Genomic DNA, 16,583 nt, shown 5'->3' with positions numbered 1-16,583 from the left:
CCGCCAGAAACCCCGCCCCCGTTCGTAACCATGGGAACGGCAGACACTCCGCGAGCCGGAGATTCCCTGTTCCGCCCCCTCCCTAACAAATATTGTTTCCCACTATCTGTCCACATGGGCGCACCGCCTCACTATTGGTCAGTGCCCCAGGACTGTGCCTTGTTCCAGCCAATAAGCGGCCTGTGCACGTGTACGCCTGCGTACCCCGATTGGTCACTGCCGTCTGATCACGCACTGCCTACCTGCGCCATCCGGTGCGTGGGAGCGCCTATGAAATGACTCAGTGGCCATTTACAACCAATCGGCACGAGGCAGGACTCACAGCCGGCCTATGGGCGCGCGCCGGGGGTGGGCTGTCCCGGCCCCTGTCCAGACCCACCGGGGTTTGTTAAAGCGATAGGCCCCGCGGCGCGCCAGGGCTTCACCGGGTACCGCACAGCGGCCGCAGCGGCCCTCAGCGTGCGGCGGGCGCCCGTGACAGCGGCGCCCCTCCGCTCGCCAGGCCGGCTCCGGGCAGCTGCCGACCTCCCTGGCGCGGCCCCATCGCCCGGCGGGATGGGCGGCGAGGCGGGGTCCGCGGCGGCCGTGGGCTCCGAGGGCCGCGTGAAGAGCTTGGGTCTGGTGTTCGAGGATGAGCGCAAGGGCTGCTACTCGAGCGGCGAGACGGTGGCGGGACACGTGCTGCTGGAGGCGGCCGAGCCGGTGGCCCTGCGCGCGCTGCGCCTGGAGGCCCACGGCCGAGCGACTGCCGCCTGGGGCCCGAGCCCTGGCGCCGCATCCCCGGCCGCCGCCTCGGAGGTGGAGTACTTGAACGTGCGCCTGAGCCTGCGCGAGCCCCCGGCCGGTGAGCGAGGGCCACGGCCCCGGGGGTCCCCGATGGGTCACGGAGTCTCCGCAGAGGGGCTGGCAGGAACCGGGAGGGCGCGCGCCGGCGGATGCCCACCGGCTGAGGGGGAGAGGTGGGGGCGGGATCCGGGGCTGGGGTCCGCCCACTTGGTGGCCGGAGCCTCGGTTTGGTGGCCGGTGACGGGAGGGTAACAATGCCTGTGCCCCCCGTTGCAAAGCAGTGGGGACGATCCCGCGAGGGGAGTGCGCACGTCTTCCTGGCGCCTCGCGGCCGGTTCGCTTGGTCCTGCCCAGCGCCAGGCGTCCCAGGACCTTCCAGGATCGCCGCTGGAATGAACCGTTGCCATGGGAACCTGTGATGAGCAGTCAGAAATCTAAGACCGGGGGATCTAGGTCCAGTCCCTTCTGGCCTGAGGGATGGAGAGCGGAATCAGACGATGAGGTCCCATGCTTGGTGCTCAGTGTTTTATGGGCCTCCCCTTCTTCCCATTCTGGAGGTAGACTCTCCTTCTCGGTTCAAGATGATTTAGCAAAACCTCAGTCTTGGGAAGAGGGAAGTAGTTCAGGGAGTTCAGCGGAAGTGTTTCTTGACCATCATACTTGGTTTCTCTCTTCTGGGAGCCGAGTAACTTAAGAGTTCTGCTTCTGCCCTTATTTTGTCTTTTTTTCTTTGCTTCTTTTTGTTAACTTGCAACATCCCCCTCCCCTCCCAGCCGCAGTGTAGGCCTTTTGAGACAGTGGGATCCGGGTGTTGCCAAGGTTCGGGAGGAACGATTACCCACTTCTAGTCCACTCTGGTGAAGTCCAGTTATAATGCAGGTCTTTCCAAGGGCTTCTGTGGCAACCATGACATAGCTGTTTCATCTGTTTGTATACTCTGTGTATAAATATAAAATTGTATAAAATTGTATATAAGAACTATGCAAAAATTGATCATCTTAATCATGAAAATACTAGGAGTCTTGCTCTTCAAGAAGCTGGTGGCAGCTGCTTTAACTACTTTACCTTCCTGCCTAATCAGCTTCAGCTTTTATCTATAAAAGGAAAAAATGGTATAAACAGTCTTAATGTTTTAACCTTCTCTGTGTCTTATACACAGGAAATAGTATGTGCAATTTTGACTTTTCCTACTTTGGAGAAGTAGACTGTTCGCAGTTAAATCCTCAAGGTATGTGAGAATCCAGTGATCCCAAGTATTGTAGTGGGGAAAGAGCACATTTGGAACCAAAGCCTTCTTTTGAATTCACCAGTGCAGTGTGTTGGGTCACCCTCTCCTCAGTGTGGTTTCCAGGATCAGCCCACACATGCCTCCCCCAGTGGTTGGGACAACACAGATTTTCAAGATGGCTGACTGGAGTCAAGGATCATTGAAGAGAGACGTAAGGTGGTTTTGTCCAGGACTTTGGACTCTCTAGATCTCTGTGCCCATAACTACTGAGTAAATAGAAGTGAGATTAATAGCAGTTGGACCTGGGATTAGCAATAAAGAAATTGCTTTGGTAGAATCTGGTCTGACAAATACTGTTTAGAATCACAGGCTAGATCTTGCTTTTTCATTCTGATGGAATAGAATGTCCTAGCCTAGGCAAGCTGAAAAATTTTAGCTTGTTTTCTCAAAAGATATCGTACCAAATATTGGCAAAAATTGTTTTATTTAAAAAAATCATAGTTTGCTTTAGGGGATCTCATGAGAGAAAAATAAAAAGAACACTCATAATATCTGTAGCTTGGAAGAAGTTAGCAAGTTTACATAACTGTAGATTCTCAGGGTCATTTGTTTTCCAAACACTAGCTGAATTTCAGTCATCCGAAGAGATTTTTAGAAATCTAGATTTTTGGAAAATGTGTCTATGAGATTTTCAGGAAACCTCCCCGAGTAACTGTTTGGCACTGTTAATCTAATCTACTTGCTATCATTGTGATTGATTTTCTTCATTTTTTTAAATTATTGAGGAATTATGGTAAAAAGACAAAACAGAACAGAGAATTGGTTTTACTTGGTCACCCACCAGCAGTATGACCTTGTGGGAGTCCCTGAACCTTCCTGAGCCCAAGTCTCTGACTCTGTAATGATGCTCTAAGCTCCCACTTAGTGCCTTGAGTGAGGAGCTCAGGCCATAAGACCATTGGTGATTGGAATGCCTCTCTGTGACACTGTAGTCTTCAGTGTATAAGGCAGAAGCACTGAATCATGAGAACAGAGGCGGAAATGGGCATGTGATTCAGCCTGTGAGACTTTTAACAAAAAAATAATAGTCATAAGAGAAAGGAAGAAAACTAAGATTTGTTTCCAAATCCTATAAACTAGGTTTATCAACTTTCTCCATTTGTGTTCCTATTTATGTATGGAGGTGATTGAAAGTCTTGTTTTAAATGTTCTAGTTCCTGTGTTCATTTGTATTCTCTATGGTAAGAGAATTTTCTCTCTCTCGGTAGCCCAAGTAATGCTCTTCTCCACACATGCCCACTGTGCCCGGCCTCATGCTGTTCCCTTCCTCTGAAACCCCCTCCTGCACCTCTCCGTGCCGGCTCTCAGGTGCAGAGCAGGTACTGTCCCCTCCCGGGGCTCCTGCACTCTGTGCTCATGACTGTGTGTGTGTCTGTAGCCTCCTCTCTTCCTGCAGTCTGTCTGAGAATTGACCTTACACATCTTTGTATCCACCATGCCTGCTGTCTAAGCGCTGTGAGGTTTGAACTCACATGAAACCCACGTTTCTAAGCATTGTAAAGGACACGGCTTGTCATATTCCATAGTCTAAAGGTTGTAACTTAGAACTTTTGTCCAGCTCTCATCAGGATTGCCTGGAACCTTTTACGCTCTAGCATAGCAGTAACAGTGCTGAGTCTCACTGGGAGGGCAGCCCTAGGCACAGCTGAGCCCCGGGGACCGCCTTCATCACTGTGGTTGAACAGGGCCTCATGTCCCTGTCCCTTGTTCACATTGCCTCCAAGTCCCCTACTTGTGCTGTGCTTCTTATTTGAATGACCTTTCAGTGGTAAATACCTTACTTTTATTCCCTCTAATATATTACATGCTGAAAATTGGGGACAGATTCAGAAGACTAAATGGGACAATAATGCATTCCTGTTTTCTGAAAGTACAAGGTTAAAATGTTAATTGTTTCTAGTAAGTGAAAAAATATTCCATTTTACCAGCCCTTTAAATGTCTCTCTCTTTTTTGAATGAACGCATACAGTAGGAAGCTCTGTTTTTAGTATCAACTGACCAGGCAAATCTTGAAGAAAGTTCTCATTTCTGTTGCACTTTCTTCTTCTGAATCGTGCCACCCTTCATGAGGGGGTTTAGTTCAGAACTTGAATCGATGAGCATAAAGTGAAGGGGAAGTTTCTAAGTGTCTCGGCAGAGCTGTCTGAACCACGTGACAGCCTGGAGTTGACTTTGGATCTGAATGATGCCGGTTGTTTGTGTGTTCACGGGAACCCCAGCAGTGCCCGGGCGTCCCAGGGTCTATCTGCCCCCTGCAGCTCAGCCTTGACAAGCGGGGCTAAGCCTCTGCGTGAGAGAAAACCCAGCTGGCTGACCCAGGCCCAGACTAGGAGGGAGGAGTCATGGCTGTGCTTGGCAGACCCTGCTCTGTATGTTGACTTAACCACCAATTAACTAACCACCTATTAATTGGTAGAGCTTAAATGTAAATGCATGACCCTTACCTTGTAAGTTGTCCTGTTGGTTTGGCTGTTTGGAATTATACTCAGTCTTCACAATATCCTAAGGAAATTTTTCACCTTCTTTTTGCATTTTTGCCTAAGGAATACAGAATCAGATTTTTATTGTACACCCAAAATAAATAGATGCATTTTTTTGCTAAATCAGCTTTCAATCCATTTTAATATTGGTATTTCATATTAGTATAATAGTATACTATAACATATACTATTAGTGTAATAACATTGGTGTGCATTTATCATATAATGTTGGGACACTTGTGCTAGTTTATGAGTGGGCAAACAAATGTGTATGTGTACACGCACACACGTGTTACAGGTATACTTGTGTGTGCATGTATACAGATATGTGCATGTATATACATAATGTGGATGTACGTGTGACCTCTGGGTTCTGATACTTGTGTGATTGGTCCCTTTAAAGGTGGAAGCTGTATGTGTATATATATGGTTTGAAATTAATGAAACTTGGTAGAAACTGATTGACACTCTAATTCTCTAAATCTTAGAGATTAATGTACTTTTTGGAATATCCTGGATACTCCAGGGGAAACCTCCCTTTAAAAAAATAGGACTTAACTTGTGAAAATTCTTGATCTAATAGGAACCTCAGTTAAAAATGTATTTTCTTTTTTAGGTGAAGGCATCCTCTTACTACAGCCTGGAAAACATGAATTTCCATTTAGCTTTCAACTTCCATCTGAGTAAGTGAAACGATACTACTTTTATGATTTTCTTTCTCTGCAATACGCCAGTCCTGAGAAGAGGGTGCCGAGTATCTTTGAAACTCAGCGATGCCCATTGATCTTGAATAGCCCCTCACAGACTTCCCCTGTTCACATTCTTTTTATTTTTTTTTTAACCCAAACCAACACTTACTTTAAGGGTGTTTTTCCAGTAGTGTTTCACTGAAAGATGAACTTCTCAATTAACCTCTTTGGTTCGTTTCAGACCTTTAGTAACCTCATTCACCGGGAAATACGGAAGTATTCAGTACTGTGTGAGGGCAGTTTTGGAACGACCCAAGGTACCTGACCAGAGTGTGAAGCGGGAGCTCCAGGTTGTTAGTCACATCGATGTCAATGCACCAGCGTTACTAGTGAGTCTTCCTCCTCCTCTTCCTCCTCCCCTCCCTTCCTCGCTTCCATCAGTACTGCTGTGTACACCAAGCCCGTGCGACGCTAGCCCGTCCTGTCACTTTCTCATACTATCTTGTAACCCGTGGGCCTTCGCGATAAATGTGTGATTCTAGGTTGGGCAAATTACAAATTGTGTGTGTTAATACTATTGATTATGTCTTCGTTGTTCGGGGCTGCTTTTGCCAAAAAGTTACACAGGCTTGAAATGCATTAATAAGGCTTAATAACACTAATGCGCACACAGAGAGGGCTTACTTTCCCCAGAGCGGCCACATTCACGGGGCGGTGGTATTCTAAACTCTTCAATAATAGCAGGTTGAGGAACAGTAATTATGGAAGAGTATTAATCAAGCTCAGCCTGTTATTGAGGATCAGGCCATTATGCTATGTATCCTTCCATTTTGCATGTCATTTTCCAACATTAAGTAAGTGCGCGCAGCTGCTGTGGAGAGCCTTTCTCTTATCATTTCCTTATGACAGATTTGGCCACATTAAAGCATTGAACTTCTAATCATCACCAGAAATACTGTAGGCTGATAAGAAAGATTACGCTGTAAGTAACAACAGAATAGGCAAGATGGGAGCTAATGAGCTAGATTCTTTTATCTAAACCCATATTATCAAAATAATATAAAATTATACCTTGTACTTTCATGATAGCTATGAGGACCTAATGGTTCTTCATTTAAATATGAATGAATGATTTTTTTTTTTTTTAACTTCATAGAAAACACTGGGATAATTTGAACTTTCCATCATGATACGGATGCTCCAAAGATGTATCATTAGTGCTGGGGGTTTCTTTCGCTAGCCAGTGTTTTTAAAGAGAAGGGTAAAAAACAAATTCAAAGGTGTTTCACCCAATTTTCATTCAAAAATGGAATGGACTTCACTGTAATGTTCACTTCGAGAGGGTGGCAGTGTATTGGTTACACTCTAGCTGCGTGGTCCCTTGGGGACAGCACCCAATAGTCCAGGCTGAGGCTCCAGTTACAGCTGGAAGTTACCATCCACGTAACACCTTGGGTTTTTTTGTTGTTTTGTTTTTGTCTTGTTTTTTTGTTTTTTTGCAAATTGACATTACTGTCTTGTGCTTTTAGAACTACTTAGAATTGGGAAGGTGACTATTTCTAAACTATGGGACCATTGTGGCAAATGATTTAGGGAGATTTTATTTTTTTTGCCAAAAAGAGAAACTACTAATCCTTTAATGTTTTGGTTTTTTTTAAGTAAAAGAATTGCTGCTTTAGGTTTTACGATGAGCTTTTTTGGTTTGCGTGTCTTTTAAATGGAGCATTTTAAATGCTAAAGGTGGGGAGGTCTGTTCAGTAACTTTGTGGGTCCTTTATGGTGGGCGTGTTGTGCTGTCCTCAGACAAGACCCCAAACCAGTCTCAATAATGGGCACTTGAAATTTCTGCCAATCATGCATTTCTGAATTCAGGAAAAGACCATTTGCTTCTTCTTTATTTTAGATGCCAAAAGAAACAGAAGATTTTGATTATTGATTTTTATGCCATTTCTTCTTTTACCTAACCTACACATAAAGTCTTTAAAAGAAAAAAACATCTCTGTCATGTTAATAGTTTCTACTGTTATATTTTATCATTACCTTAAGGGAAGGTATATCATTTTCCAGAATTATAATGATTGTAGGATAAAATAGGGTGTTATCAGCTTATTTGAGTCTGACAATTCATCTTAGTTTTCCTAAAAAGAGAATGATTTTTTTTTAATGCTTTGTGTTTTAACAAGTATTTTGCCTAATATGTCCCATGAGGATGAAAAAGTTGAGTTGTTTCCTAGAAGACCTTTCTACTCAACTGTTTAATAAAGAATGACATAATTTTAAGTTCTGTGAGTTTTCTACTGGTTTAATTAAAGTCATGTTATTATTTGTAATTTTCAAGACCCCTGTATTGAAAACTCAAGAGAAAATGGTTGGCTGTTGGTTTTTCACGTCTGGTCCTGTCTCACTGAGTGCCAAAATTGAAAGAAAAGGATACTGTAATGGTAAGCAAAATTTTTGAAAGTCCAAATGGAAGAGTCATGCATGTTATGAGCTACTTTTAAGTGATTTTTAAATATTGTATTTTGTAATTCATGAGGTACAGACTGTTTTAAGACATGGATAATATGGCTTTCTGTTTTTCATATAAATAATGGATATGTACGTATTTTTGTTTGGATGAGTGGAATCCAGTAAAACTCCTGGTATTTCTGACTTTGGTCCTTTCACTTGAGTGACAAAGACTAAAACTGGGAGAATGGGAAAATGCCAGCATTTTACTTGATGTTGCAAAAGAACGTCAGGAGCAGTGTTGCTCAGAAGAGTGCCGTCACGGCATGAAACTCCTGTGGGGCGTTCTGACCCCGTGCCGGGGATGTGTGCACAAACACGGGGCGTGAGCGTGTAGAACAGGAACTTCCCGAACAGTCAGATGGATAATGGAACCACCATTTGTGAAGGATCTGATTCCCTCCGCCGGGCCTGGCCTCCACTCCAGGGTTCTAGCTCACTGGGGATGGATGTGGTCCAGACGGTGGAATGGTGGACACATAATGGGGGTGGGAAAGTCACCTGCTCCGCCCATTGTTTCAGTTATGCCTTCACATCGGTTCCTTAAATGCAATGTCTGTGTTCCTCTGTTCTGCAGATTTTAACTTGATGGGCATTAATGACTTTGTTAGTGATCTTTTGTACTCAAGATAGTACTGGGTCATTTATTTTTAGGTCTTTTCTTGATTTTTATAGATGCTAGTCATTTACATATCTTTCAAACAGGCAACGTACTATTGCTACATTAGAGAAGCAAATAATGCAATAAGTAGAAGCCAGTATCTACCAAGACCTGCAGTGAATTCTCAGATCTCTGACGCAAATTCACAATACAAGTTTTCCATCAAAGTTTGTGTGGCAACTTTTGCTTTAATTGGTTAGTGGCTCTCTTCCACCATGGTAAGAACTTTCTGAAAGTCTCTGAAGGTGTTTTTGTTCCCTTTTTAGGAGAAGCCATTCCAATCTACGCAGAGATAGAGAATTGTTCCTCTCGGCTGATTGTTCCCAAAGCTGCTATTTTCCAAACCCAGACGTATTTGGCAAGTGGGAGAACAAAGTCCGTCCGGCACATGGTTGCCAACGTGCGAGGAAACCACATCGCTTCTGGGGGCACCGACACGTGGAATGGGAAGACTCTGAAGATCCCACCTGTTACTCCGTCCATCCTGGATTGCTGCATTATCCGAGTAGACTATTCCTTAGCTGTAAGTGGAGAGCTCCTTACGATGGAAAATATGCGGCGCTCGCTGCCATATCTGCAAAAATACGCACATGTCGTACCTGGGAAGTGTCCTTGTAGGTCAACATTACAGCAGACCCGGGAATGGTGAAGGCTGGCCTTTCTTTTTAATTGAAAACTGTCCCCCTAAGGAACTGAATTAACTAACATGCATTAAGGGGTATTTGTTATATTGAAAACATAGACTTCATTTTTTATAATTACTATGTAAGCCGTGCTCGCTTACAGTAAAGTATGTTAAGGCTACCGTTCCCCATCGCAGAGCAGTCACTGGATTTCCTAGGCTCTTCGTCTGGTTTGTTCTTCATTTTATTTGGTCATGATCATTTACAGTTTTCTTGGGAAAGTGGTGGCAGGCAACAAAGATCTTGCTTCTGTGGAAAAAATAAATTGGAGGTCTAACTTAGAATTTTGCCTTTCTTTCTTTTTCTTCTTTTTTTTTTTTGACCTATTAGGTGTATATTCACATTCCTGGTGCTAAAAAATTGATGCTCGAGCTGCCGTTAGTGATTGGCACAATTCCATACCACGGTTTTGGCAGCAGAAACTCTAGCATCGCCAGCCAGTTCAGCGTGGACATGAGCTGGCTGACGTTGACTCTGCCGGAGCAACCTGAAGGTACGAGGCTTGGAGGTTCTTTGCGCATGGCATGTTATGCGTGGGGCCCCTGAGGACCACGTAAGACCACCGGTGCTCAGACGACGGTGACTCCCGCCACCACAGCTTTCCAGACTCTTCTGAGTACTGGACATTACAAAACTGCCTTCCTGGCAGGGACCTGGAGAGCCTAGCTTATCCCGGACACAGAGGTGCTGATGGCAGAGCCTACAATATAGTCTTCGTCTCTCAATTCTCGTTTATTAACAGTAAGACAACACGAAATTCAATCAGCAGACAGTGCTATGTATTTTCTGTAGCCTCATTTCAGTGATTTTCTTTTTCTCACCTGCACTATAACCTGCACCTCTTAGAAGAGTAGAATACAACCTAGGACAACCTAGAGGTCCCCAGATACATCCGTACTGGGGGACACTTACACCAAGAAGCACTGTAGCTTAGATGTCAGGATGATTTGAAAGTAAATGACCAAAGGGCTCATTCTCCAGGGTATTGTTGAACCTGTGACCTGCAGACCCAGGAAAGATCATAAAATAGTTTTATTGGAAGGTTTTGCCTAAAACAAGTTTTCAGTAGGAATGGTAGTGCCCCCCAGGAGAGGTTTGGAAATGGTGGTGGGGGGAGTTGTTTATTGTTTGGAGCCCAACTGGCATTTTAGTTAGCAGCAGGCGGAGATGCTGTGTGTCTTGGAATGCACAAGACCATTCTGCACAAAGAATTGTTCACACAGAATTTTGTACCACCTCGTATTAATGAAGGTGTTTTTATAATTGCCTGATTTTGGTGTACATATAAATAGTATTATTTGCCCAGTTTTAATATGAATTTGCAGGATGGCAACTGCAAAGTAAATCAATGAACAATTATAGTTTATTATCATATTTTTATCAATAAAGTTCACAGTTTTGAACAAAAAAAGAGTAGAATACAGTAACTTAGTAGCGATTTCACAACAGAATATTCTGTCTTGATGGGCACAAAAACTTGCTCGTTAGAGGTGGGGGAGGGAACCATTGTTTGCAAATTTAGCTAAATTTCTTATTTTGATGAGAGTTCAGAAGAGATTGATGTGATGAATTTTTGCATGGATTTCTGAGACTCTTTTTTTTGTCCCAGCGCCACCAAATTATGCAGATGTGGTGTCCGAGGAGGAATTCTCTCGACATGTGCCTCCTTACCCCCAGCCGCCTAACTGTGAGGGAGAAGCATGCTGTCCCATGTTCGCCTGCATACAGGAATTCCGGTTTCAGCCTCCGCCTCTTTATTCAGAGGTAAGCAAAATTAAAGAAAATGAGACTTTTAGTTTGCCCTCGGGAAATAATCCTTTATAAGTATCTGTTGCTGATTCCTAATTAGTAAGGGATACATACTTAAAAAAAATCTTCTAGTGATGATAGACCGGCACTGATCCAATTACCTCCTTTTGTAATATTTTCTTTATAAATGATAGTGTGCCCATAGAGTACTGTGATCGCCTCTAAATTGTGCTCTGTGGCCGTGGAGTACAAAGCACTTAAGTGACCCGCTGGGACTTCTTAGTAATAGGCTCAAAGCTTGGCTTCTAACCACTGTGTAATTAGTAGTAGACACTGAGATCATTTGCCGGGTGCTGGGGTAGTAAGCCTGGTCCTTGCTCCTTCCCCTTCCGCAGGTTGACCCACATCCTCCTGATGTCGAGGAGACCCAGCCTGTTTCCTTCATTCTCTGAGCAAATGTCAGAAATCACTGGGTTCATCATCAGATTCAAGTATCCGTTCCTTCCCCGACCTTGCCTTTCTGGAAAAGAGGGAGAGAAGAGGAGTGCGAGGACAGAAACGAACATCCAGATCGAAGGTCATAGAAATTAAAGAATATGTGAACTTCCCAGTGGGCCAACAGGATTCTTGCACGAGCGGATGATAGGGTTGTGTGTCCCCTTTAACTCAGCGAAGCAGATGTGAAAAGTCAACGTGACAAGAATGTCCCGGAAGCCGAAAGTGACCGAGTAAGTGAAGGGTGCCTGCGCTCAAGAGAAGAGACTGTACGGAGAGTGGAAACGCTACGCAAGCGTCACTTTCAAAAGGTTTCTCCAAGTGGAACAGAAGTTACCCCAAGCTTTAAGGAAGTATAGACTCATTGGGAGCCTTGATTTTGAAGGAGGTAGCAGCATAATAGGAAAGGCCTGCTCTAAAGATGCACTGTGACGCTGACATCCAGGGGCTTTGTGGTTTCTTACAGTGTCCCATAGGACCAAAGTCCCTGGGAGAACCTTTTGATGAGGTTCTAATGTGGTGACACTTTATAAATCAGCTCTACAGTATTATGAAATCAAGAAAAGGGTTCCTTGCAAGGCATGTCAGTTCAGAGGGGAAAGATGAATTTTAGCATGAGAACACGTTTTGTCAAAGGCTAGATTTTTACCCCTTTAAGTACTTTGGTAGGATATGTGTTTGATTTTCTCTATGTCTTATTCACCTAGGATCACAGTAGAAAAAAAAAAAGGGAAAAAAAAAAAACGGTTATGTCCTCAGACTGCCTTGATAACTACACAGGAAAAAAAGTAAAAAAAAAAAAAAAAAAAAACCAAAAAAACCCCAAAAGCCTTTCTTAACCTACCTCTAGTGGGGTTATCAGAATCTTTTGAAAACGCTAGGCCTGACGGGCCTTGTTTGGAGTTTTCGCTAATTGGCAGTGGCAGTCCTCTTCTGAATCACTGAATCTGCAGGTGGACCAAGGGAAAGATCCATACGGAAGTTAATATATGTCTGCCAAAGGGTATTTAAAAATAAACGCAAAATCAAAAGAGGGTACAAATAACCATGGTTTTTAAAAAGGACAAACTGAATTCCTGCCAAGAGCCTGACGCCCGCATAGGGCAGTCCCTGTGCTGTGCACTCTTAACTCCCATTCCATTTCTTTGGTAGTTCCAGTTAAACTGTGATTTTTTTTTCTTTCTTTATCGTTTTGGTGCAATATTTTATTATCATTTAACCTCAGGATATTCCGACCAACAAGATTGTGTTGCTGCTAGAAGTCTGAGCAGTGTTTTTACCATCGCCCACTCCCCTTCTGTTCGTGCCCACGTGGCCCCTTACTTCTCCTTTTGTCTGTTGTCGGTTTCCTGAGCTGAGAGTGTTCCTGGATCCTAAGTGGAAAGGAGGGGAGGCGGGATCCCCACGATAATGATCTTGGACCAGCCGAGTACTTTGGTTTTCTCGACGTCCTTATGGGTTCGACCCAGAAACTCTGGTGCTTCCCATGCAGAATGCCATACTTCATTCCCCAGAGCAAGTGATTTTTTCTTTCAGTCGGTATATTCAGTCCCAAGTATCAAAGTTCCTCTAGGGTTAAGTTTTGTATTTAGAAGTTAGCTGGCCAATCTGATCAGGGATTTTTCTACATGCATTAGGTAAACGTATACTTCTCCCCCTTCTGGACATACCTCTCTTTGTAATCACATAAGCATCTTAGGCAGTTTTTTCATCATAAGCCACTATTTAAAATCACAGTGCAAAACTGTTACACCAATAATTGTGGTACTGAAATTGTCACAGAACTTTATTTCCTGGTTTGGTTTTTAGTGCCTTTTTTTTGGTTTAAATTTTGCTTTGTTTTTGTGTATTTTTAAACAGATCTGTGTATTTAAGTGTTATCTAAGCAGTTTTGTTTTTCCTCTAAAAAAAAAAAGATCCTCTTCAATTGTTTCTTGACTTCTATGCCTTGTCAAGACATTGTCCATCTCCGTGATACCAAAAATAAAGGGAAAGAAGCAAAGCAGAGCGGTATGAAAGAAGGAAGTTTAGTTATTTGGCCCCATGTAGAAAGCCAAGTCGTTCAGTGGAATCCTTCACTAGGATTGCTTTATCACCTGTAACAGAGACATCATGAAATGTGCTCACAAAATTAAAGCAAAGCTGATTTTGGAGCACTTAAAAGAATAGGTAAAAGGTATGATTTGCCTTATCAAATTGGTATCAGTATATCTGACCTTAAGCAGTAGGTTGAAACTGCGTATCTTTTCTCATAATCAAGAAATTATTCTATCAATGTAGAAAATTCTACATTGCAACAGAATTCTTGGGAATGAAGATAAAAATTTAGCTGCTATTTGCTTGTTATTCTGTTTAGTTTGCAAAGAAACTGTGGCCTTAGAATTTTCTTTTTGATGCAAAATTTTTTGAAATTGAAAATGTGCATCTTTTGGCACACAAAATCCTTCCATGGGTGGAACTTTAATTTTTATGTTTTTGTTTTGCACAATAAGAAACTCAGTAGGCAGGGGTTTTGTTTTTGATAAGTTAACTATGAAAGTTTTTTTTAATTATTTTTATTATTAAAAATGTAACTCTTTAACCTACAGGAAAAAAAAAATAAAGATTGTATTTTGTACTCTGGTTTGAACCCCATGGGTTCCTTTTGTTAATAAAATGACACTAAGGCTGTGAGGTGCTGCTTCTGTGTTTGCTTTGTTTTGGTAAGACTATGACTTAAATCCTTATAGACTTAGGGGAAATGGGTACCACAAGACAAAGTGTAATTGCTGTTAAATTAAGATCCTTTGTTGCATATGCGGACTATCAGCGGGTCAGAGGGCCCTGGGGGCTTCTGAGCCTGGTTTTACAGTGGGCTCAGTTTCCCCAAGGAAATCAGTGTTTAGCATTCCATGAAGAAAAGTGTAGCATGAGTAAGCCTAAGCTGTCTTGGTTGTTGAGAGCGTGTTACCTTCATTTATTCCCAAATGACAATGGTTACTTTTTAAAGCTTCCCGAGCTTTTGTGTTTTTACGGGCCACGTGTTTCCCTGGGAAATTTGGTGCATCTGATGAGCTGTCCGGGGACCCATATAGGAAGGCACTGACCAAGGCAACCTCCCCTTTCAAATGGGCAAAAGCCACACATTTTGTATAAGGACTATGTAATGGTACATCCATCTCAAGAAAACTGCCTGGATCCTCCCTCCTCTGGAAAATTCTCAAATTTAGCTAAGTGGTAGAGCCCTCATCATTTACTCTCTAGGTGTTCATACTATGGGAGATAGTCTTAAATAAAGAGATTGTAGGTCCACATTGGCAATCGACATAAATGGAGACATTTGTCTCACACAATAAATAATGAGGCAGAATTTGCCCTTATTGTTTCTGTAGTTTCTATGCCAAAGTGGTGGGTTCTAAAATTTAGAACTAGGCAGGACATTAGCAAAGAATCTAGGACAAAGCCCTCCTATTACAAATGAGGATACCAAAAACCCAGAGGTGGAACCTCAAAGTCTGACCTACATTCTCTGTAAGATCTCTGCTCACTCTAAGATTTCCTGATTCTGCTAGTTTAACAGAAGCCACAGAAACAGCAATCACTTAAAGCTACACAATGTAACCCTTGCAGAACAGGATACTAAGCACATGCTAAATCAAGAATCTTCTGTGTTTCTGTCTAAAAGGCCTGCCTCCTGAAAGGATACCAGTCTTTGACTAAATTGCTTCCTAAGGAGGTTTAATTAGTAGCTGGGATCTTTTCTTCAGCAGAGGGATTTGTTTCGAACTTTATATTTTGAAATAGAGACCCACAAGCTGCAATCATAGGACAGAGATCATGCGTCCCCATCACCTAGTCTCCCCTAAAGGGAACATCTTTCCTAACTATAGTACATGACCTTAGTCAGGACCCTGACACTGACACAGGACCTACCATTAACTAGAATTCAGGATTTACTTGGATTTGGCTAGTTTTTGAATGCAGTCATTGTTCTTGCATACAGTTTTTGTGGAGAATTCCATGACATTCATTTTATCATGTCTAGGTTCATACCATCTCCACCACAATCAAGATAAAAAAAAAATCCCATCACCACAAAGAAACCCTCCGGCTGCCCTGTGCCTGAACCCCTCCCCTTCCTAATCCCCTAATCTCTTCTCTATCTCTGTAATTTTGTCATTTTTGAGAATGCTAGATACAGGGAAGTGCTCTGTACCTTTTCCAGTGGCTTCTTCACTCAGGGGAGTACCTTTAAGATCCATGCAAGTTGTAACAACAGTTCGTGCCTTTATGTTTCAGCTGAGACATTTTGGAAGCGACAAATCGGCTATTACTGACTTTGAAACTTCATTTTGCAATTTGCAAAGAAAATGTCTAACTGGCGCATGATACCTTTGTAAATATTTTGGTTTTGATTTTGAGAACTACCTTTTATGGACAAAAATACGTAAATGCAAGTAACAAAGATTTTTTCGGGGTTCATTTTTAGCTTGCCAAGGAATTAAAGTATTTTACCTTTTTAAAAAAATATATTTTATGTATTTGTCTGAGAGAGAGAAAAAGCACAAGCAAGGGGAAGGAGAAGGCAGCTCCTGCTGAGTAGGGAACCCAGTGTGGGACTTGATCCAGGACCCTGGGACCACAACCAGAGCCAAAGTCAGATTCTTAACTGACTAAGCCACCCACATCTCCAGAGTATTTTTCCTTTAGATAGAAAACTGTTACATTATACTTGAGCAGAAACACCTGTGATGAAAGTATAAGCCAAGGAGAAACTACCTTGGGCTATTTATCCTCTCAGTACCTGATAAATTTTCATATAAATTATACAGGAAAGAAATTATATTTACCCTGCATGTTTGTGTTTTGTTGTTTTTTTTTTTTTTAATTAAATCTTGTAGGGTTTTTTTCCTCTTTTTATTCTGTCTCTGCTTTAATTCCCTTCTTTCTAGTCCTGCTGATTAATATCTGAGATGAAAAGCCCCCTTGGAAGCTGAGAAAAAATTAACTGTAAAATGTGTACTTTCTTCTTAATGATACAATATAAAACACAGACTTGCTTGCTAAGACAATTAGATTTTTGTAGACAAGAGAACTCTTCTAGAGGCCATTACACACTAACCTAAGGAGCTTTTCCCTGGAAGAAGACATGAATCTGTCAGTGAGGGAAGGAAGCAGCAAAACACACACACAGAGGGGTGAAGGCAGATAAAAGTTCACCAGTGCCAATTTCCAGAAGGTCACCGGAACTGAATTCACATGGAG

General features: G+C 42.7%; 1 protein-coding gene across 2 annotated transcripts; it reads left to right on the top strand.

Annotated features, from left to right (window-relative positions):
- Positions 1 to 280: 280 nt before the first annotated feature.
- ARRDC4 (arrestin domain containing 4) lies at positions 281 to 14,012 on the top strand. 2 transcript variants are annotated; one of them, XM_082736248.1, is made up of 8 exons: positions 281 to 844; positions 5,171 to 5,237; positions 5,485 to 5,632; positions 7,582 to 7,684; positions 8,679 to 8,935; positions 9,426 to 9,588; positions 10,705 to 10,859; positions 11,240 to 14,012. In XM_082736248.1, exons 1-8 carry the CDS (start codon positions 556 to 558, stop codon positions 11,294 to 11,296), a joined length of 1,239 nt encoding a protein of 412 aa, XP_082592374.1. In that variant the 5' UTR covers positions 281 to 555; the 3' UTR covers positions 11,297 to 14,012. The 2 variants fall into 2 exon arrangements, with proteins under 2 accessions (XP_082592374.1, XP_082592375.1); XM_082736249.1 differs by lacking the exon at positions 281 to 844 and adding an exon at positions 990 to 1,343.
- Positions 14,013 to 16,583: the final 2,571 nt, after the last annotated feature.

Source organism: Mustela nivalis, assembly GCF_964662115.1.
Source record: "Mustela nivalis genome assembly, chromosome: 6".
Lineage (NCBI taxonomy): Eukaryota > Metazoa > Chordata > Mammalia > Carnivora > Mustelidae > Mustela > Mustela nivalis.
The sequence above is the reverse complement of the archived record's forward strand: the minus strand, read 5'-3'. Positions and strand labels throughout refer to the sequence as shown.